Source organism: Polyodon spathula, chromosome 3 (assembly GCF_017654505.1).
Source record: "Polyodon spathula isolate WHYD16114869_AA chromosome 3, ASM1765450v1, whole genome shotgun sequence".
Lineage (NCBI taxonomy): Eukaryota > Metazoa > Chordata > Actinopteri > Acipenseriformes > Polyodontidae > Polyodon > Polyodon spathula.
This window is the reverse complement of record NC_054536.1, coordinates 82,894,148-82,916,008: the sequence shown is the minus strand read 5'-3', so window position 1 is coordinate 82,916,008 and position 21,861 is coordinate 82,894,148. Positions and strand designations below refer to the sequence as shown.

Below are 21,861 nucleotides of genomic sequence, written 5' to 3'. Positions count from 1 at the left end.
TTTATTAGCTGGACATGCCTGTTGGTTTGGTTCATATGCAGTCTTTTCCAATAAATAATCGACCTGTGTACGGACAACCAAACAAGTATACGTGTTTTGTGACACAGTGATATATATATATATATATATATATATATATAATATATTATATAAATATATATATATATATGATATATCGCTTAAAATCTCTTTAAAAGGATTGTTTTGTAGCAAATATGTGATCCCCACATGAACGAAATCACTTGTGCAAAAATATGGAGTCATCTATATTTCGTTTTTCTAAAAGGTTAACCGTGGCCCTTAAATGTTTAAATTAAATGTAATAGTCTGACGTGTATAAATGTTACAAATGCACCAGTATGAACGTTTTCATTAGTGAAACCAGTCCTAAGTGTTTATTTATTTAAACAAAAAAAAAATCAATATCGAACAAGTATTGAGTTTTTCCATGTCATAATGCTCCGATATGTTTCCTGCAAATGTTAGGTGAACGGTAGAGGGGAAAAAATAGCAGAAGCATTTCATTTCGGTTCAGAGTTACAAAGTGGAAAAGAAATACCTGAAAGCGAAAGCTCCTGCCTGCAGCTTATCCTAACTACAACACACAATACAGAAATGTAATCCAACTGTAAAGCCATTAAGGTCTGGTTTATGAAGAATTATGGTACACAGATTGTACAAATGTGATAAACTTTACTGATTTACCTCTGATTTCACTTTTATTGTACTGAGAACAGATTGGTACTTCACTTGTTTGTTTGTTTTGAGTTTTTTGTACTTTCAAAATACAACACTATTGCTAATTTGTTGCATCCTGGCAGGTCACATGGCCTGATTACAGCTGGGCCACTGGAGTGAGTTTGAACTACAGCACAGGAAGTGATTAGAAATCAGGGCTCAACAGCAACATTTGAGCTGTAATTTCTATATCCCAGAATTACAGTACTGTACAAAAAAACAAACAAAAAAAAAAACAAACTAAAACGATACAAGAAAATGGAGATCGTTTATAATGTTGATATTACTAGATTTCTTAAAACCTTGTATAGCATTATTTTAATGTGTTTTTAATTGAGTGAAAACAGATGTAGTCACTAGTTTTACCAAATGCAAACTTGCACAAGAAAATGTTTAGGTGGTGGACCTGGGGATACGAAAACACCCTGCATATCGTGGATATCCTAGTATCCTGCTGTCACTTTTGTAAAATATTGGTGCCTTGATGGTGCGCTTTCTGTCCGAGGGATGAAGTGGCGAGTCTTCACTGATCTGTGGTACCTCTAAATCAGCAGTGAATGGAAACGCATATGCAATATATCAATTAAGCAAGATGGACGGCAAATGCTAAACAATAATGAGTTAAACAGTATAAACATGGCTATGTGCATACCGTACCAGCACGTTTATTCACAGCATACCCCACGAACACTAAATTAAGTAGACACATGAGAAAATTTCTTACAAAATATTACAAACAATACCAATCACATATCGTTACGACCATCATTGCAAATTTGCAATATAATGTTACTGTTAATAATTAGAATACAGGAATTCTCACCTTGTTTGTAAAATAAAAAAGCAAATAGAAACAACAGAATGTGGCACCGAGCAAAAATCTTCTAAATGGCATTTAAAAACGCATGGCCTCTTTGAACGTATACAGCGTAACTAAATAATACAATGGTAGCCTCCTTCCATTGAGGAAATCGCTTTCTCTTACTGTACTTCCAAATACAGACGTGTTGATCTGTGAACGCTCCAATAAACGTAGAGCTCATGAAGGCACTGCCTTCTTAAAGGGACCGGCGTCTTCATTTCACATTGGAGCCGCTAATAGTTCATGTCAGTCCGAGCAGACAGTTCAAACAAGTAAAACGATGCAAATGGTAACAGAGCCAAGAGCCTTCGCATCAATGGACATTTTCACTATTGAAAATGTTAATTTAATTTGCAGAAAAATATAAATAAATAAATAAATAAATAAATAAATAAAACAAAAAACAGACTCGATTTTGAAATAAAACCCAACGGTAAATCATTTTTAATGTTACTTACAGATGTCCTGTATAACTTTGCTGCAAGAAAATGGCAATTTTAATCGTGGAGTGAGGTTGGGGTAAATACAGTAAGAGGAGAAAGATGGCCTGTCACCTATAAAGCTAAAACTACCTTTACAAAGAAAATACACACAAAGTCATTACTCTGGAAGACTATAATAAATAGTCACCAAAGATTATCTTTAAGTGTATACTACAGTGGCTCTCAAAAGCCCCCCCCTTGGACTTTTCCACATTTTATTGTGTTGCAACATGGAATCAAAATGGATTTAATCAGGGTTTTTTGCCACTGATCAACACAAAAAAGTCCATAACGTCAAAGTAAAAAATACATTTTCAAATTGTTCTAAATTAATTACAAATACAAAACAGAAAATAATTGACTGCATAAGTATTCACCCCCTTGAGTCAATATTTGGTAGAGGCACCTTTGGCAGCAATTACAGCCATTAGTCTATTTGGATAAGTCTCTACCAGCTTTGCACATCTGGACACTGCAATTTTTGTCCATTCTTCTTTGCAAAATTGCTCAAGCTCCATCAAGTTGGATGGGGACCTTTGATGAACAGCAATTTTCAACTCTTTCCACATATTCTCAATTGGATTGAGGTCCGGGGTTTGACTGGGCCACTCCAGGACATTGACCTTTTTGTTTTTAAGCCACTCCAGTCTGGCTTTGGCTGTATGTTTGGGGTCATTGTCCTGCTGGAAGATGACTCTTCTCCCAAGTCCCAGGTCTCTTGCAGACTTCAGCAGGTTTTCCTCCAGGAATTCTCGGTACTTTGCTGCATCCATTTTGCCCTCTATCTTCAAGAGCTTTCCAGGCCCTGACGCAGAGACGCATCCCCATAGCATGATGTTGCCACCACCATGCTTCACGGTAGGGATGGTGTTCTCAGGATGATGTGTGGTGTTAGGCTTGTGCCAAACATAGCACTTAGCATTGAGGCCAAAAAGCTCTATTTTGGTCTCATCAGACCATAGAATCTTCTTCCACTTGGTCTCAGAGTCTCCCACATGCCTTCTGGCAAACTCTAGCCAAGATTTGATGTGAGTTTTTTCAACAATGGCTTTCATTTTGCCACTCTCCCATAAAGGCCAGTTTTGTGAAGCACCTGGGCTATTGTTGCCGTATGCACTGTGTCTCCCAGCTCAGGTGTGGAAGACTGTAACTCCTTTAGGGTTGCCATAGGCCTCTTGGTGGCCTCCCTGACTAGTACCCTTCTCGCCCAGATACTCAGTTTTTGTGGACGGCCTGTTCTAGACAGATTCACGGTTGTGCCATGTTCTCTCCATTTCTTAATAATGGACTTTACTGTGCTCCGGGGGATATTCAATGCCTTGAAAATGTTCTTATATCCTACCCCTGATTGGTGCTTTTGAAGAACCTTATTCTGGATTTGCTTTGAATGTTCCTTTGTCTTCATGATGTAGTTTTTGTTAAGAAATATACTAACCAACTGTGGGACCTCCCAGAGACAGTTGCATTTAACCTGAAATTATGTGAAACACCTTAATTGCACACAGGTGGACTCCATTCAACTAATTTTGTGACTTCTAAAGACAATTGGTTGCACCAGAGCTTATTTAGGTGTGTCATAGCAAAGGGGGTGAATACTAATGCAATCAATTATTTTGTTTTATATTTTTAATAAATTTAGAACAATTTGTAGATTTTATTTTTCACTTTGACATCATGGACTTTTTTTGTTCTGATCAGTGGCAAAAACTCCTAATTAAATCCATTTTGATTCCATGTTGTAACACATTATGTGGAAAAGTCCAAGGTGGGTGAATACTTTTGAGAGCCACTGTATAACAGGATTGGGAAACATCTTTACTGTATCTGTTTATCACTTGGCTTTATCCAGGGCAATTTAGTTCAAGCTTATTGGGGCGAGTGAGCAATCCCAAATTGTCATATTACCTGCTGTTCTTTGGAGGGCCAAGTAATTGCATAACTTCAATGATCTGATGAGATTGGACACTGAAGTGGCTTGTTATTTATTAACCTTTTTAACACAAAATATAATCTAGTCTGATAAAGAAAAAGCATAAACAGCTTTTTACCTTTATTTAAATCAATTTTACACACACACACACACACACACACACACACACACACAGTTAATAGTTAATAGCCTGTGCATTGCAATGGTGGAGATAATGGAAGCACTGAAGAACTCATTGAACAAATTGGATTGTCAGTCAGAAGGACTTTCTTAAGATGTATATTATTCCTAACCACTACAGAGTCTAGCTCTGCTATGAGGTTTTTGGAGAGATCTATTAATTCTAAAGCCACCAAGTGGCTTATAGCAACCTCTTCTGGCCAAAGAGTTATTTGACAGCAGCACATGGTCAACTCCTGGAGATTATGCAGCCCAGAAAACAGTGGGGGCTTGGAGAAGCTATTTCTGTCCAAATGCAGGTATTCTAACTGGCTGCTACCTTGAAAAACATGCTCAGGCAGGGAAGCCAATGAATTACCAGACAAATCTAACACTGAGAGTTGGTTTAAACCTGCCAGGAAGCCATCTGGAAGTGCTGATATAGAATTATTGGACAGGTGGAGTTTAACAAGACGTCTGAGCTTAACAAAGGGGAACAGAGGTAAAGTTGAAATGCTGTTCCCAGACAGATACAGATAGTTCAGATTGCTCAAGCTTTGCAATGCAGGTAAAACTGAATGTGTTAGATTATTGTTGTTCAGGATTAAATCAGACATGTTGTAATGGTTGCTTAAGAAACCTTCAGGCAAGTGTGTTAAGAAGTTGTTCGACAAATCTAGTCCCTGAAGTTTTGGTACAGCATCAAATAATTTTGTTGGTATGCTTTTAAGCCTGTTACCTGATAAACTCAGTGTGTTTAGGCTGATAAGTCCTTCAAAGGTGTGATTGTGTAGGTCTAAACTGTTATCGGAAAGGTCTAAGTAGGTGAGTTTTTCCAATGGTCTAAAGATGGATTTGGGAAGAATTTTAAGTTTGTTTTTCGCTATGTTTAGCCAAACCAGTCTTAAGGGTGTTTGAAACAAACCTAGCGGGATCTCCTGCAAGCTGTTTTCTGACAAGTCCAAGGAGAGGAGGTTATTCAGGCCTTCCAGTGTGTCATTCTGAAATGAAAGTTCATTGTTGGCCAAACTCAGAAAAGTTAGGCCTGTCAAATTTACAAAGGCTCCTCTTTGAATTGTGGTGATTTGGTTATCTGCCAAAAATAATGTTTCCGTTCCTGTTGAAATGTCTTGAGGAACTGCAAGGAGATTGGCACTGCGGCAGTCTGTCAATACTGAAAAGCAAGTGCAATCTGAGGGGCATCCATCTGCTGAAACTGCCATGCAAAGGGTCAAAAGTAATAGGGCAGAGGCGGCCATCTTCCTTTTTCCTAGATATAGAAAATATCAGTGTTTGCAAGGAGGAATTCTTAAAGAAAGAAAAACATTGAGTGAAATAGCTTGCATCAAAGGTGCTTTGTACTTTTGATGGATGGGCGACACGTGTGCCTTCTGCCAGTACTGCTGTCAATTCAACACTTGTCTTCTTTCAATTCCTTAAGGATATTATCTTCAAGTATTGCTCATCTTTGTTAGACAGCTTTTTGGGTCTTCCAGTCCTGGGTTTGCCAATTACAGATTATGTTTCTCTGTACTTGTTGATAATGCTTTGGATACCACACTTTAAAATCAAGTGATGCAAGCTATTTCACTCAATGTTTGTGCAAACTATTTCACTCAGTGTTTTTCCTTCTTTATGCAAGTCAAGGTTGTTATAACAGTAGAAAACACTAGTGGAGGCTTTGAGTAAATTGTTGATGCTCATAATGCATCAGAGTAGAAAAATGCAACAGCAGTGTATGTGTGTGTATGTGTGTGTGTGTGTGTATATATATATATATATATATATATATATATATATATATATATATATATATATATGCTTATATATATAAAAAACTTGCTTTAACAGTTTGTTCACTGTTAAAGAGGAAGTTGGCTAACAACTTACCATTCGCAAGGAGATTCATTACGCCTGGGCTTCTAGAAGCTCTCTCTGAATAGCACACTGTAAATGTGAAAAGCTGTATTGAGGTACAGTATATTGCAAATCCAAGTACATAAACCCTTGACCCATTCATCTTTGCTTTATATCCAGCCTTATGTGCTATTTTTTCCTTATCTACACAAATAAAGAAAAAATTAACTGGACTTGGATTAAATACAAATATAGTGGTGCCAATCCATTAAAGTACCTTCTGAAAGGAACAGATTTGTAGTTTTTTAGATGTACTAAGCTAAAGAGGAAGTTACACACACATCGCATAAAACTACACATTTTAAATCATTTAAGGAAGTCCGTTATAGCCAAAACTTTACAATATCTGTATTGTTAAAACATGGTTTTATACTCACTTAATTCCTGCAAATTGCTCCTTGCACCTCTCATGTGTTTGTAAAATTACAGAGGACAGTCTGTTTAATAGGGTTCTGCACTTCACACGTCATAGTTTTTTTTTTTTTTTTATTAAACTGTTCCGGGAAAGTGCTTACCTCTTTAAACAAATATTACAACATATTTGTTTGCAGTGTCATTTTGTACACTGTGCTGAACAAACATCTTTTTTTAAATACAGCATTATAATTGTAACTTTAAACTTAACTAAAAGACACATAAAGAAGCCTTATTTATTGCAGTCTGATAAATTACACTTTAATATCAACTAACCTTAATAGATCTTAAAAGCAGAATGGAACCTGAAGTACACAGAACAAATTCTGCCGAGCTCCCTGTATATACCACAATGGTTTGCATGCAATGCATGTTAATTTGAAAACGATTGAGTGCGTCCAGATCTAGCGGGCTTCTATTTTGCATAGATGCCAGCTGGAACGTTGAAGTGCTTAACTGTGAATTAAATTTTAAATCAATCCGCGCATAAATACTGGCTTTTTCCCTTAACATTCTAATCTACAACTAATCTGACAACATAAAAAGCTACTGAAAACATACTTTCTGACTCTGGTCTAGACACCGTAATGAAGGCTCAAGTCACAGCTACTGGACAGTAAATCAAAAGAGAAGACACAATTGGTCCATAATTATGGTATTGGATGTCCAGATGAATTATAATTAGAAAGAGTAAAACCCCAATAAATAAATGTTTAGCAATAATAATAATGTTTTCTAAATGTGTATGTAGTTTTTTAATTCTAATTATGTTAGGGACTATTTTCCTCAGCGGAATGTTACCTGGCAAAATATCAGAAGTCCAAGGTAAATCTAGGTTTTAAAGGTTTTTTAAAGAGAAAATAAAGAAATAAAGTTTTCTAATAGCGTTAGAGCCCTCTCGATGCGGCCTCTACCGTGTGGTAGATGACCTTGACTTTTGTTAGCGCCCTCGCCTACGGCTCGGGGCGCATAACTCCAGTCGCAGTCATCTACCACATTGTAGAGCCCGCATCGACGGGCTTTATTGCTTAAATACACAAATTAAAAAGGCCCAAACACTATAATAAAACAAATAGCAAGTATACAAATATTTATTTTCCCTTTTGACTTTTTGCTAATACATGAACCCAATACTATATATATATATATATATATATATATATATATATATATATATATATAATATATATAGTACATTGTAATGTTTTAGTTACAAATCAATATATAAATTAATATATTTATATTTTATATAAAAAATAATGCTATATTGAGGTATTTAATCATAAAATATATATATGTTGTTCAATTTATATTCTTATGTTACTGTAACTTATTTATATTATATTTCTTGAACAAACAACTACTATTAACTACTATTCAGTAATGTGGTAAAAGTAACAAACTTAAAATGAGATGTTGTGAACATACTCGGACAAGCAGCTACACTACTTCAGGTCTGGCCTTGGCTAGCCACTTGCCTAATCTTCGTTGCGTTATGTCTTATTTTTTCTCCCTTCAATTGTATAACCCTCGGCAACCTATGAAATGAAACGTTGCCTCGTCCGTGCCTACTACAATAGCCAGTAACTACACAAGTGTTGACCTTTTTTTTCATAAAAGCACACTAAACTGTATTTAAGGTCTGAAACCAAAGTTCAAGTGAATCGGAGATACAGCTTGCCTGCCCACCAGCTGGAGACACGCGATAAGGATCACGTGACTTGGAACGTCATTCGAAAACTATAGCAACTAACACAACAATATTTGCTATTAAAAATGGCATAAAAAAGCCACTTATATTCATTTTTGTCAGTGTCGACCCTATATAGATAACATATGTCAATATTTGAGGTAGCGGTAACCGTCAAGTACATTTATATACGTTTGTGTATGTTTCTGTTTCGCACTGTCTCTTTAAGAAATGTTTTGCACTTTCAGCTGGGGTGAGAGCGGTATTGCTGCAGAACGCAGGCAGACTCCCACGGGCAGCTCACACAGGGTAATAATGCGTGCGCATTGTTTTTATCGAGTTAATTAACTTAAATTCTTACATGGGCATGTTTATATAGATAATCTAGCGTTAATAATTATGATACAAATTATGAATGGATTAATACATAATTAGGTCATCTCAGCGCCCTCTGTAACAACAATCTCCCTTAATAAAGTGAAGGAAAGATTAAAAAAGAAAATCTAAATTACAGGTACTCAGTCAAATAGCTAAACGTACAAAGACCAACCCCATCCTTAAAACCTAATCCTAACCAAATACAAACCCTAACCTACATTACGAGTTGAGACGCACGCAGCTCTGCTCTGTGTGAGCTCTATAAACTGTGCGAGCCTTCGTTCTGCGGCGATATCTTTTGGCTGGAGTGGTGACTCATTCGCCTCTACTCTGCCTGGACAAAATTCCTAGGACTTGCTGTTGCAGCCATTTAAACTCTAGTATCGGTGGTTTGTACACGTTCAATCGGCAGACTATCCATTTTTTGCCCTATTATCACGCGTCGTGGTATCTCATTTGTATAGTATTTTATTATTTGTTGTCTGTAAAGAGTGATATTTTTATATATTTTTTCTGCCTACGACAAGCTCTCATTCAGACAATCTCAGTTTTTCAGTACAGAACAAGTCTGGACTTGTCGTTGAAGCTATTTGATAAAATATTATTGGTAAAGTACGGTATTTATTTATTTGTAAAGTAACTACCCACGTTGTTTATTGTAAAGATGGATCAAATAGGAATCGCAGCTAAAGAAGAGGCAGATTGCGTTTGGAAGGTTTGTGTTATTTATGTTCTTATTTTGAGATGTGTGGCCTAGTAGTAGTTTGATGTCTTGTGTACTTCTCTCACAGTGTAGATGGCTTCAGATTAAGTGGCATAGACGCTTTGATGTACCAGGACTGTTTTTACTTGATTTTATAATCAAACTATAAATGGCCACTTTATTATTATTATTTTTTTAATGCTAATAATTGCGATGTCGCCATACCTACCATTTTGTACGTCACATTGATTTTTCTTTTTCTTTTCGTGCCTACATACATAGGCTACCGGTGCAACATTTCTTTTAATTTGAAAGTTTCACATGTCAAGCAGAAAACATGTAGAATAATTTTTACGTTACGTTAATCTAATTGATTATAAAGTGTTTTTAAACTTAGTTTTTCATGTGTGTGTGTTTTTTTTAAACTATTGTTTAGGTGACCTATTCTGAATTGCTGGTCTCAATTCATTTAATGTATGTACAAGGTCAGTGGTGGGTGGCTTGCTTAGTAGTAAATACTATACAAGAAGTATTGTGAATTGATGTACACTACAACGGTATAAGTCCATACAAGACTACTGTTCCCTAGTGACCTAATTTAAACAGAGGGAGGAGCCAGGAATTTGGTCATGCTTGCCATTAGTCAAATTTGTTTTAGACTGCGTTATATTTGTAGCCATTCTTTCCCCAAAATAGTATAAGTAATTCTACAGTGGAGATATATACAAAGCTTTATCTCATCAATTGTCCCCCCTCCCTCCCCCTCTCCCTCCTCTCCTCTAGACCCCATGGGGGGCTCCTAACAAAATGATGAGCCCTTGTTCTCTTGCTGATGTGATGAGTGAACAGCTGGCTAAGCAACTGCAGCTTGATGAGGAGAATTTAGGTTTATCAAGCAATGTTGAGTAAGTACCTGTGTTGATCCAGTATTTTTTATTTTATATTTTGTTATCAGCTTTTTTATTGTTGCACACACATACATCAAACTGAACATTTGCAAACATACAGCAGTGTACATTTTCCACATTTATCCCCCCTCCATAAACCCTACATCAATAAATTAAAAGAAAAAAATAAAACACCTTCATCCTCCAGAGCTGTGGTATCATTATATTTATCATTAAGTTTACCACGAGTGAGTCCTATTTTGAACTTTAACTGGTTGGAGTGGTACAAGAAAATTACCTAGTAATCTAACCTATACCTCTTCTATGTTCTGTTTGTGGTTTCTGTACCCTGTGCACCCCAACTAGAAAGGGATTCCACACCTCTTCAGACACCTGCGTTCTGTTTTGTATTTTGTATGTCAGTCTTTCATAGGATGATGTCTTAGCTAAGGTATTATACCATTCCTCATATGGGAACAGGTTGGATCTTTGCGGTGATGCAAAATAACTTTTAGCTGTTGCAACTGCCAGCACAATCCAATTAAATATTTTATCCTCCACCCTTCTTTCAAAATTATCTTTGTGTAAAAGATACAGTGCCTGGTCAGTGTTAACTTTTCTCAATCACAGAGCTGATAGTCTCGAAAACCTTCCTCCTAAAGACTGTTGCAAGGGGCAGTCCCACAGCATGTACCATATGTCAAACATTGTGTACATCTCCAACATGTTGGTGAGTCCCTCACAGGGTTAGAAACTCGTGCTCGCCCAAGACAAATTAAATTTGATGAGGACTAGTTGATGTCTGTGTCTCAGTAGTCCTCTAGGCTAGTACTTAAAAAACAAATGTACACATATAGTCTCACGTTCAGTGTTGAGTTAAAAAAATGCAGGAAAGTCACTTTTCTATTAGTGTAGCAGTGGTGAATAAGCATTCATAATGCTTACAGAACAGTCACCTGGAACTGAAACCACCTTTCATTGCCTCTGCAATGCTAACCTCACTTAGTGACGTTTTATGTTTGAGTTCTCCCTCTGCATGGGAGGAGAAGTTTATTGTGCATCCGAATTTACTGAAACACGTTGCATCTTTGAAGTGAGCGTAAAGTCATTTTACAAAAATGTGGACATTTATATCGGGTTGCCACCCACCATCACAACAGAGAAAAAAAAAAGGCCAGTTGTACTAACGAGGTCAAAAAATAGACCACGTTTTACAAAACATTTTAAAACTAATAAATAATTACCATAATGAACATTATCGTAATATGTTGTTTAAAACATAATAAGAGTATATTCATAATAAAGTTGAATTCTTACCTATAAACAACAGTAACATGTTTAAAGTTTGGCACGTGCTGTCTGTAGCTTGGTGTTTACATTATAATCAGCATACTTCAAGTGACTGGAAGCTGAAATTACTTTTTTTAAAAACACACTTTTCGGGGGTTCCCCGAATGGTGCATCCAGCAAAGATGCTCCGCATGGAGCACATGATGCGCCCTGTAGCCTGGAAGTGACCGGTTCGAGTTCAGGCTATTCCACTGCCGACCTTGGATGAGAACTCCCAAGGGGGCAGCGCACAATAGGCAGAGCATCGTCCAGGTGGGGAGGTCTCAGGTCAGCCCAGCTTACCACACACCAGTGACCCCTGTAGACTCCGCTTGCGAGATTTAAAACGAGATTACAATCAGGATGGAGGCTTATTAGTGGAATTTTGGAAAGTAACCGAAAACAGATTTACATAAAACTTGAAAATAGCTAAAAATAAGCTCCGAAAAATACAATTAATCAAACTCGAAAAACACAAGTCCAAATTATAATCAAAAGTAGCATTGTCAAGGGTGTTGACACGTCCGTCTAAATGAATACTAGGCCTAAATGTTTAGCTTAACTTGCCAAATAGCAATGTTGACATTACACAACTTTTCAGTGCTAGTTCTTGTTTTGTGTGTGCAGTACACTTTAGTTTCCTGCAGTTAGTGTAAGATGATTTATTTCTGAAGTGTGAAGTTTTTCTTTTCTTCTGTCTGCAGTGTTAATGAACCTCTCATTACTGGAGATAATATTGACACAGCCAGTGACCTGATCTTGGCCCAGATGATGCAGTTGGAATTTGACCGGGAGTTTGACACCCAGCTCCGTCGCGAGGAGAAGAAATTTAATGGGGAAAGCAAAGGTGTTATCTTGTTTTTATTTTGCCGATTTTTGTACGTATCGTTGTTGTTTCAGTTCACTGGTATGCAATAAAAGTGAGAACAAGAAATGATGGAGAATAACATACTTGTTTAATGTCTGGGTTTCAGTGTCTGTTTCCTTTGAGAACTATCGAATGATGCACCCATATGATGACAGCGACAGCTCAGAGGATGAAGTTGATTGGCAGGACACTTGCCACGACCCCTATAGACCTGGTAATGTTCAGACACCATTCATCCTCCTAATACTGAACATATCTATCCCTCCACTTATGAGTATCTGTTTTCATGCACTGCCACATTTTGCCATAAGTCTGTTAAAAATTAAAAAAAAAAACAACTGTACATTAGACAGTCTTTTCCTAACTGTTTTCTAAGCACTTTTTGACTTATTTGCTTAATTGACTTTGGTAATAATTGATCTTGCAGATAAACCTACTACCACTCCAAAGAAGGGCTTTGTAGGCAAAGGCAAAAACATCACCACAAAACACGATGAAGTTGTGTGTGGTAGAAAGAACACTGTGCGAATGGAGAATGTAAGTGCTGAATGGAGAATATGTCTTATAAATAGCATCGCAACCCCTTCTCTTTACAAGTTGCAGAAGCTAGATCCCAGAGCCTTCTCTAGTGACCGGTTTCAGTCAATGAATGCTGAAACAAAATAATGCCATACTTGTTTCCAGTAAGAGAAAATCTGGCAATTTAGAATTGTGCTTTCTGTTACAAGCTTCTAGATGGTCGTCTATTTCATGTAGCATACTTCTGTCTTTTGTAGTTTGCACCTGAAGTCCAAGTTGGGGATGGGGTTGGAATGGACCTACAACTTTCTAACCAGGTCTTCAATGCCTTGAAGCAACACTGCTACTCTGAGCAACGCCGCAGTGCCAGGCTGCATGAAAAGAAGGAACATTCAACTGCTGTAAGTGCTACCTTTACCTGTACCCTTTGAGTTACACTTGACCACCTTGGTTAAGAATCCCTGTTCCAGTGCTTGCATGTTTTGGGGAATTGTTCTGATTATTGACAATATCACAGTATGGATGTGCACTGTCTGAATTAACACAGCCCCTAATATGGCTGCCACATTGAGGTGACTTTTGAAGATACAGAACACTTTGAGCTACTGTCAGTGTTTGGTGCACAGCTGTGATCTTTGATTTTCTTACCAAGTTCCATTACCAGTGTCCATTAAAAACTGACCCTTTCACTTCCTTTGGTCGTATCAATGGTACAGACCAGGTGCTTTGATATATGGGTCTTTGTAGTTTGTACGCAGTTGTATTATATTGCTATCATTAAAATTCCATTATAGTGAACATTTATTTTATCTTCTGACCATGTTATTGACAGATTACTCTGTTTCAGACAAGCTATTTGTTTCTCTAAAAATTTCCATTACATATAGTGTCTAATACAGTGGTTCCCAACCTGTGGTCTTTGAATAAACTCCTGGTGACCATAATTTGCAGTACACCTTGTTAACGTTTATCCTTTGATAGGGGAGGAATTGAATTTCACTGCCTGCTTGTATGTTTTTTTGTGTCACCAGAAGGGTGACCCAACCCAACACAGACAGGTCCAGCCTGGGTTGGGGCGCTGTGTGGAATGGCAGGGGTGCACAAGTAGTGTGGCACCCCCCCCCCCCCCCCCCCCCCCCTTGAAAGGGTCTCCACATCAGTGCTAGCCTTGCAGCATTTTGTTCTGAAGAAGGGAGGGAGACATGTGCTTGTCTGTACAGACAACACAACACTGGTGGCTTATACAAACCACCAGGCGGTCTCTGGTCTCCCAGTCGTTGTTGCGTGGCCCGTAAGCTCTGGACACACGAGAACCTCCTCACACAGCGGGCGTACATTTGTCCAGGGTGATAAACTGGATGGCGACCCTCCTCTCAAGGAGGGTCCCAGTGCCTCAGAGTGGAGGCTTACCCCCAGGTCCAGTGGTCAAGCCCTGTCTAAACAGAGGCTGTCCAAATGGATAGCAGATACAGTCAGGACAGCCTGTGAGCAGGCCGTCTTGCCCACTCCAGAAAAGCTCACTGTCCGTTCCTCCAGTGGCATGGCAACTTTGTGGGCTTTATTCCAGGCTTTATTTGCTAATGGTTTCATTTCTACTATAGGAAACCAGGGTTATGATAATAACCAAATGTTTTATATTTACTGTACAACAGCATGTTTCGGACTTGTTTACATTTTATTTTGTAGATAGAAAAATAAGCAGCAGGTTGTTTGTTTTGTTGATAGGAACATGCTGTGGATCAAAAGACACGTCTGCTGATGTACAAAATGGTAAATGCTGGCACCCTGGAAGCTATCAATGGCTGCTTCAGCACAGGAAAAGAGTCTGTTGTTTTTCATGCTAAAGGAGGAAGGTATGTTATTTGGCCATGCTTGAAACATCACCAAATGTGAATTGAACTTACTGAAATTGTTGGACTGCATAGTAATCATTGAAACATATGGATAGTGTTTTTTATTATTACGCTTGCTTACTATAAGAATTATACAGTACTTCAGTTTCATGTTATAACATTGAGCATACTTTATTTTACTGTAAAAACTAAGGTAACCAGAACTAGTTTATAGAACAAGTACATTTATAAAGGAGAGTGTATATCTTATTTTTGTTGTTCATTTATTGGTGAATGTTTGTTTGTTTTTTTCCATAAGCAAAGTATTAATTTAAGTAACAGTACTTGTAAGAGTATTTGAAAATAGATTCAGAATAAAATGTATTGGGCTTTAGCTATGAACCTTGTCAGTCTGGATTGATTTATGTTTCTAGTACCTCACAGTGATTATTTCTGTATTAAAATAGCACAGTCTTTCAAACAGTGAAATCCTATTTTCTCTTGGTACCTAATTAGATGTGTGTGTGCCTTCTATTTTTGCAGCATTGATGACAAAGCAGTCCCAGAAGAGTGTGCAATCAAAGTTTTCAAAACTACTCTGAATGAATTCAGGAACCGGGACAAGTATATCAAAGATGATTACCGATTCAAGGACAGATTCAGCAAGTTGAACCCCCGAAAGATCATCCATATGTGGGCTGAGAAGGAAATGCACAATCTGGCCAGGTAAGAGAGACTAATAATAATTAGTGACAGAGACAATGTAATGTGTTGTGAAGTAAGTAAAACCTGGCATTTCAGCTGCCATTTCTATTAATGTCTGTAGATTTCTATCCACAACTTCCCTAAAGTAATTATTTTGAGGGCAATGGAATCCCTCTTTACAGACATGCTTTGTTTTTTTTGTTGTTTTAATTCAGCAAGAAAATAAAACGCTCCACTTGTGCTTTCCCAGTGAGTAATTGATGGACTTCTGAACTGATGAAATCAACCGCTCTGTTTACAGAATGCAAAAGGCAGGAATCCCTTGCCCGGAAGTGGTTATACTTAAGAAACACATTCTGGTCATGTCCTTCATTGGAGAGAAACAAGTCCCAGCCCCGAAGCTGAAGGAGATAAAGCTCAGTAGTGAAGATATGAAACGGGCCTATTACCAGGTGCTATATGTAAGTAAAACTAATATATATATATATATGTATATATATATCAGTGCCTTGCAAAAGTATTCAGACCCCTGACCAGTTCTCTCATATTACTGAATTACAAATGGTACTTTGAAATTTCGTTCTGTTTGATTTTTTTATTTTAAAACACTGAAACTCAAAATCGATTATTGTAAGGTGACATTGGTTTTATGTTGGGAAATATTTTTAAGAAAAATAAAAAACTGAAATATCTTACTTGCATAAGTATTCAACCCCCACACATTAATATTTGGTAGAGCCACCTTTCGCTGCAATTCAACTTTAAGTCTTTTGGGGTAAGTATGTACCAGCTTTGCACACAGTGTCGGAGTGATTTTTGGCCCATTCTTCTTGGCAGATTTGCTCCAGGTTGTTCAGGTTGGTTGGACGACGCTTGTGGACTGAAGCAGATTCTCTTGCAGTATTTTCCTGTATTTTGCTCCATCCATTCTTCCTTCAATTGTAACAAGATGCCCAGTCCCTGCTGATGAGAAGCATCCCCACAGCATGATGCTGCCACCACCATACTTCACTGTAGGGATGGTGTGTCTTGAGGCATGGGCAGTGTTAGGTTTGCGCCACACATAGCGCTTTGAGTTTTGGCCAAAAAGCGCTATCTTGGTCTCATCTGACCACAAAACCTTTTCCCACATCGCACTCCAGACGTGCTTTTAGATGGTACTTTTTGAGTAACAGCTTCTTTCTTGCCACCCTCCCATACAGGCCAGTGTTATGCAGAGCTCTTGATATGGTTGACTGGTGCACCATTACTCCACTCCCAGCCACTGAACTCTGTAGCTCCTTCAAAGTGATTGTTGGCCTCTCTGTGGCTTCTCTCACAAGTCTCCTTCTTGTTTGAGCGCTGAGTTTTGAGGGAAGGCCTTTTCTTGGCAGTGCCTGGGTGGTGTGATGCAGCTTCCACTTCCTGATTATTGATCCAACTGTGCTCACTGGGATATCCAAACACTTGGATATTATTTTGTACCCTTTCCCTAATCTATGCATTTGTATTACTTTATCTCTAACTTCTGCAGAATGCTTTTTGGTCTTCATTTTCCTTCAGATTCACAGCCTTACCAATGATCCTTCAACAGTGGGGTTTTTATCCAGAAAATGTGTCAGCAACTTTAATGGTTCACAGGTGGAGGCCAATGGTAAGGTAATTGTGTCCTCGTTAGGGCAATTTCTTTCATCGGTGCAAACTGGGAGCTTCCACAGCACAGGGGTTGAATACTTATGCAAGCAAGATATTTCTTTTACTTTTCTTAAATATTTCCCAACATAAAACCAATGTCACCTTACAATAATTGATTCTGAGTTTCAGTGTTTAAAAATAAAATATCAAACAGAACGAAATTTCAATGTACCATTTGTAATTCAGTAATATGAGAGAATTGGTCAGGGGTCTGAATACTTTTGCAAGCCACTGTGTGTGTGTGTGTGTGTATATATATATATTATATATATATATATATATATATATATATATATATATATATATATATATATATATATATATATATATATATATATACTGAAATTTGTAAGATATTTTTCACTTCTAGCATCTGGAAGTGTGGATATGTCCCAAGTGCCTTTATGCCAGTTTGCTATCAAACTCTGAAATATGGTTAATCTCCTGTCATTTCAGATGATGCAGCAGTTGTATCAAGAATGCAATCTTGTTCATGCAGATCTGAGTGAATACAACATGCTTTGGCATGATGGGAAGGTATGCTTTACATTATTCTGTTTTTAATAATGATACTGTATGGGTTGTTTTTTTTTTATCTAAGCTGTTTTGATGCAATGTATTTTGTTCTGTTTCAGGTTTGGCTGATTGATGTGAGTCAGTCAGTGGAGCCCACTCATCCTCATGGGCTCGAGTTGCTTTTCAGAGACTGCAGAAACATCTCCTCGGTAGGTACATTTTAGAGTTAACTGTGGTGGTATGGGAAAGTGACGGCTGGTTCAGAATCTCCCTTCTTGTTGGTATTGGACATCATTTATTGTCTCTTTTGGTCATTAATGGCACTTCAGATCTGCAACCACAGACTTATCTGTCTTTGAAGTATTTCTACAGAGCAGATTTTACATATTGCCTATGTCAGTTCTCTTTTGTGGCTTGTAAATGTTCTGTATATCTGGATAGCGATAGTCACCCGGTAAATTCAGCATTTTCACTTTTATGCCTGTATCTTGATAAATACAATATTGAAATTTAAAAAAATACTTTTGGCGTTGATTGTACTTAAATGTGCTCTAAAAATGTATTTATTTTTTGGTCTCGTGAACAGTTTTTCCAAAAAGTTGGGGTGTCTGAAGCAATGAATGAATATGAGCTGTTTAATGCAGTCTCTGGCTTAAACATTACAGCAGACAATGAGGGAGAATTCATTGCTGAGGTAAGACCACAGGGAACTTCTCCTTGTTTGTGTTTGCCAAATTGAGGGACGTAAAATCATTGAAGGCTGATGTAGTATCCAGTGTGTGATATATCAAATACAACTATGCAGGAGCCACTGTACAATGATCTTCTAGGTCTGTGTTCTAAGTTTCACATACAGGAAGTTTAAAAATAACTTAAAGTCAATGTATACTAAAATACACATTTCATTGCTTTGCTTCTGCTTTACAGATTGAAGCTTTGGAGAAGATGAATGAAGATCATGTGCAGAAACGTGGTAAAAAGGCTCCATCCTATCATAGTGATGATTGGAGTCCACCAATGACGAATAACGGTTGAATTTTGTGTAAAGAGTTGAGTGGTAATCTGATAAAGATGGGTGTTTTGTAACCAAGTCTTTAACAAGAACAATGAATGCTCAGTAGACCAAGGGAGATTATGGAATAGATTATGTTGGGGTGGTGGAAATAAAATGCATACAATTATATGATCAGCATCTTCAAAAAATTTTTTTTTTTTTTTTTTGTTTTACCAGGCAGTCATGTAGGTGCCTGTTTTAAATCTTGCTCTCTCTGGCATCACATTTAATTGCAATGGTAGAAAAATAAAAGTACAGTACACCCTTGATTATAATGGCCTTCATTAGAACAAACCTGGCCCCTGGACCCCAAATAAAAAAGATCATATAAACACACACTGTCAACATCCCTGTCTGTACGAACAGGGTGCCACCTCTGCAGTGAAATCAACTCTTTTTTATCTTTATAAAAAACATGCGCTGTGTAACTATGATCTGATAAACTTTTAATGTCGTGATGATTTGGAATAAAAGCTCAGTTTGGTATTCTTGCATGTTGGATTAAGATTTGGTGCACTTTGAAACGATTCATGTCAGATTGATTTTAAATGAAAGTTCAGCTTCAGTTCAGGATTTGTGCTTTCTGTACTGCGTTTTAATTCTTTAACGACTAGGATAAAGGAAAGGCAGAATACTGCATCCATGAGACGAACAGGTATATGTAATTCTACTTGTATTCACAATCTCATCTCATTAACTTGAGATTAACTGCTCGGATACATTGTGAAAAGTGTTGAATTTAAATCAAGGGAAGTAATGTTAAAACTGTACAATGCACTAGTAAGACCTCATCTTGAATATTGTGTTCAGTTCTGGTCACCTCGCTATAAAAAAGATATTGCTGCTCTAGAAAGAGTGCAAAGAAGAGCGACCAGAATTATTCCGGGCTTAAAAGGCATGTCATATGCAGACGGGCTAAAAGAATTGAATCTGTTCAGTCTTGAACAAAGAAGACTACGTGGCGACCTAATTCAAGCATTCAAAATTCTAAAAGGTATTGACAGTGTCGACCCAAGGGACTTTTTCAGCCTGAAAAAAGAAACAAGGACCAGGGGTCACAAATGGAGTTTAGAAAAAGGGGCATTCAGAACAGAAAATAGGAGACACTTTTTTACACAGAGAATTGTGAGGGTCTGGAATCAACTCCCCAGTAATGTTGTTGAAGCTGACACCCTGGGATCCTTCAAGAAGCTGCTTGATGAGATTTTGGGATCAATAAGCTACTAACAACCAAACGAGCAAGATGGGCCGAATGGCCTCCTCTCGTTTGTAAACTTTCTTATGTTCTTAACTTACTCCAGCAGTTTATCGTACATTTTGATTGTCCTTTTGCTCTAATGAACCCCTCTATATAACAAACAAAAGGCTTGGACCCCAACAGGTTAGTTATAGCAAGGGTGCACAGTATTTGAACTTCTAATTACTTATTCAGTTTATTTTGATACCAAGGTATTTAAAAACAAATAGGACAACACACAATACAGATGCCTTTGGAATTTAACATCACGTTTTAGTAATATCCATGTGTCTGTGTGCAGTTGTTGCAATTTCAAATTGTGCTATAACATGTCTTAAAGGATAAAATACTGAGCAATTGCCAAATAAGATGGAAAGCGTAATATTAAATAATACATGATAGCTACACAAAAGCTATGACATTGTCATCATTGATGTTTTGATCTTTGGTTCTTTTATAAAAGATGTTAAAGATGGTTGTCCATTGAATACACTGAATATGATGTTCCCTGTGGAAGATGTGTCCATTTGCACTGAAAGAGCTGTTTGTGTTATTGCCTGTAATCATTAAGAAAGTATAGAAATCAGTAACATAATGTGTCCTGTAATTTATTTTTCATGTGCAATAAACATAATGATGAATAAAATATTTTTAACTCTTGTTTTTTAGTACTTTACTCTAACTGAATTTACTGTGGCAGAAACATATTTGTAAACACCAGCTGGTTTTCCCAAGAATTTGTGAATCGTCAACACCAATCACGGCCCTGTCATATATAGCTGTGTTCGTGTTTGGAACATATTTAGTGTGGCTCAGTGTATTTACAGTGACTGCTCTCAGTCCTAATGAAAAAAACGGAATTGTGTAATCTGGTATCTGCAGCCATTACCTTATACGGGAACCAGTGCAGACACATGCAGGTGGTAATAAGAGCACAGTAAGTGAAAGATTAATGCAATCAGAAATGTATATAGGAGGCTAGTTTTTAATAATAAAGATAAATAATAATTGGTAAAGACTGGTGCAAAATCAAGGCAGCTATTGTGTTCACAATGTAGTGTGTGACAAATATTTAAATGTATAATGTAAATTTTAGTAAAACTTAACGTCATACTAGATACTGTACTTTATAGAACACTGATCCAGCATTATGAGCATCAACAATTTACTCAAAGCCTCCACTAGTGTTTTCTATTATAACCCTTGACTTGCTTAAAGAAGTAAAAACATTGAGTAATCAACAGAGAAACATCATGTGTAATTGACAAACCCAAAACTGGAAGACCCAAAAAGCTGTCTAACAAGGATGAGCAGTACTTGAAGACAATATCCTTAAGGAATAGAAAAAACACAAATGTTGAATTGACAACAGAACTGGCAGAAGGCACAGGTGTCATTGTCCATCAAATCAACAGTACGAAGGTCTCTTGAAATCAGGACTAAAAGGATGTGTTGCAGTAAGAATACCTCTGTTAAGAAAGGGGAATAAGACTAAAAGGCTAAAATGTGCACAAAAACACAGTAACTGGACAATGGAACAATGGTCAAAGTTGCTTTGGATTGTTGATGGACTTGAGAAAATGTAGAGACTTGATCAGCACCATATACAAGAATGCAACATCCACAGTAAAACTCCATAAACACAGCAACAAAATCTGGATTAAAGAGTTAAGGAGATACAATTTTCCCAAAGCTCTTCACAGCTACCCTACAAGACATTTTGAAAAAACTGGATTGGGAAAATAAGGGTCTGAAAATCAATGGAGCCTACTTGAATCACCTACAATTTGCTGACGACATGATCATATTTACAACGTGCCCAGAAGAATTACAAACAAGAATATAAGAAGTACATGAGGCTAGCATCAAAGTGGGATTGAAAAAGAAGCTGAAGAAGACTTGTCATGTTCAATAAAATAACCACTCCACAGGCAATAGAAGCCAATGGGACCAGCTTGAAGAAGTCA

At 37.3% G+C, this 21,861-nt stretch overlaps 3 protein-coding genes across 5 annotated transcripts in view; 1 reads left to right on the top strand and 2 right to left on the bottom strand.

Annotated features, from left to right (window-relative positions):
• LOC121313506 (transmembrane protein 241-like) overlaps positions 1 to 2,323 on the bottom strand; it is a 30,416-nt gene extending 28,093 nt beyond the window's left edge. For all 3 annotated transcript variants that reach the window (XM_041246142.1, XM_041246144.1, XM_041246145.1), the window contains exon 1: positions 1,562 to 2,323. In XM_041246142.1, coding sequence (XP_041102076.1) covers positions 1,562 to 1,633 — 72 coding nt within the window. In that variant the 5' untranslated portion in view covers positions 1,634 to 2,323. The remainder of the gene's footprint in view (positions 1 to 1,561) is intronic.
• A 1,725-nt stretch (positions 2,324 to 4,048) lies between these two features.
• On the bottom strand, positions 4,049 to 6,511 carry LOC121313505 (insulin-like growth factor-binding protein complex acid labile subunit). The gene is made up of 3 exons (XM_041246141.1): positions 6,466 to 6,511; positions 6,062 to 6,118; positions 4,049 to 5,441 (listed from the first exon to the last, which is right to left on the bottom strand). Exons 1-3 carry the CDS (start codon positions 6,497 to 6,499, stop codon positions 4,195 to 4,197), a joined length of 1,338 nt encoding a protein of 445 aa, XP_041102075.1. The 5' UTR covers positions 6,500 to 6,511; the 3' UTR covers positions 4,049 to 4,194.
• Positions 6,512 to 8,872: 2,361 nt separating this feature from the next.
• On the top strand, positions 8,873 to 18,898 carry LOC121313504 (serine/threonine-protein kinase RIO3-like). Its single transcript, XM_041246140.1, has 13 exons — positions 8,873 to 9,285; positions 10,057 to 10,178; positions 12,194 to 12,336; positions 12,464 to 12,571; positions 12,785 to 12,894; positions 13,134 to 13,277; positions 14,602 to 14,729; positions 15,252 to 15,434; positions 15,715 to 15,874; positions 17,544 to 17,624; positions 17,723 to 17,812; positions 18,190 to 18,297; positions 18,531 to 18,898. The coding sequence occupies exons 1-13, from the start codon at positions 9,235 to 9,237 to the stop codon at positions 18,636 to 18,638; spliced, it is 1,536 nt and encodes a 511-aa protein (XP_041102074.1). The 5' UTR covers positions 8,873 to 9,234; the 3' UTR covers positions 18,639 to 18,898.
• The last annotated feature ends 2,963 nt before the right edge of the window (positions 18,899 to 21,861 follow it).

Bases quoted from the DNA above. Each gene is read 5' to 3' on its own strand.
- LOC121313504 (XM_041246140.1), top strand. From the start codon at position 9,235: ATGGATCAAATAGGAATCGCAGCTAAAGAAGAGGCAGATTGCGTTTGG. The intron at 9,286-10,056 runs GTTTGTGTTATT...CCTCTCCTCTAG, and splicing joins AGGCAGATTGCGTTTGGAAG to ACCCCATGGGGGGCTCCTAA. The intron at 17,813-18,189 runs GTAGGTACATTT...TCTCGTGAACAG, and splicing joins ACTGCAGAAACATCTCCTCG to TTTTTCCAAAAAGTTGGGGT.
- LOC121313505 (XM_041246141.1), bottom strand. From the start codon at position 6,499: ATGAGAGGTGCAAGGAGCAATTTGCAGGAATTAA. The intron at 6,119-6,465 runs GTGAGTATAAAA...TCACATTTACAG, and splicing joins GAGCAATTTGCAGGAATTAA to TGTGCTATTCAGAGAGAGCT. The intron at 5,442-6,061 runs GTAAGTTGTTAG...TTCTATATCTAG, and splicing joins AATGAATCTCCTTGCGAATG to GAAAAAGGAAGATGGCCGCC.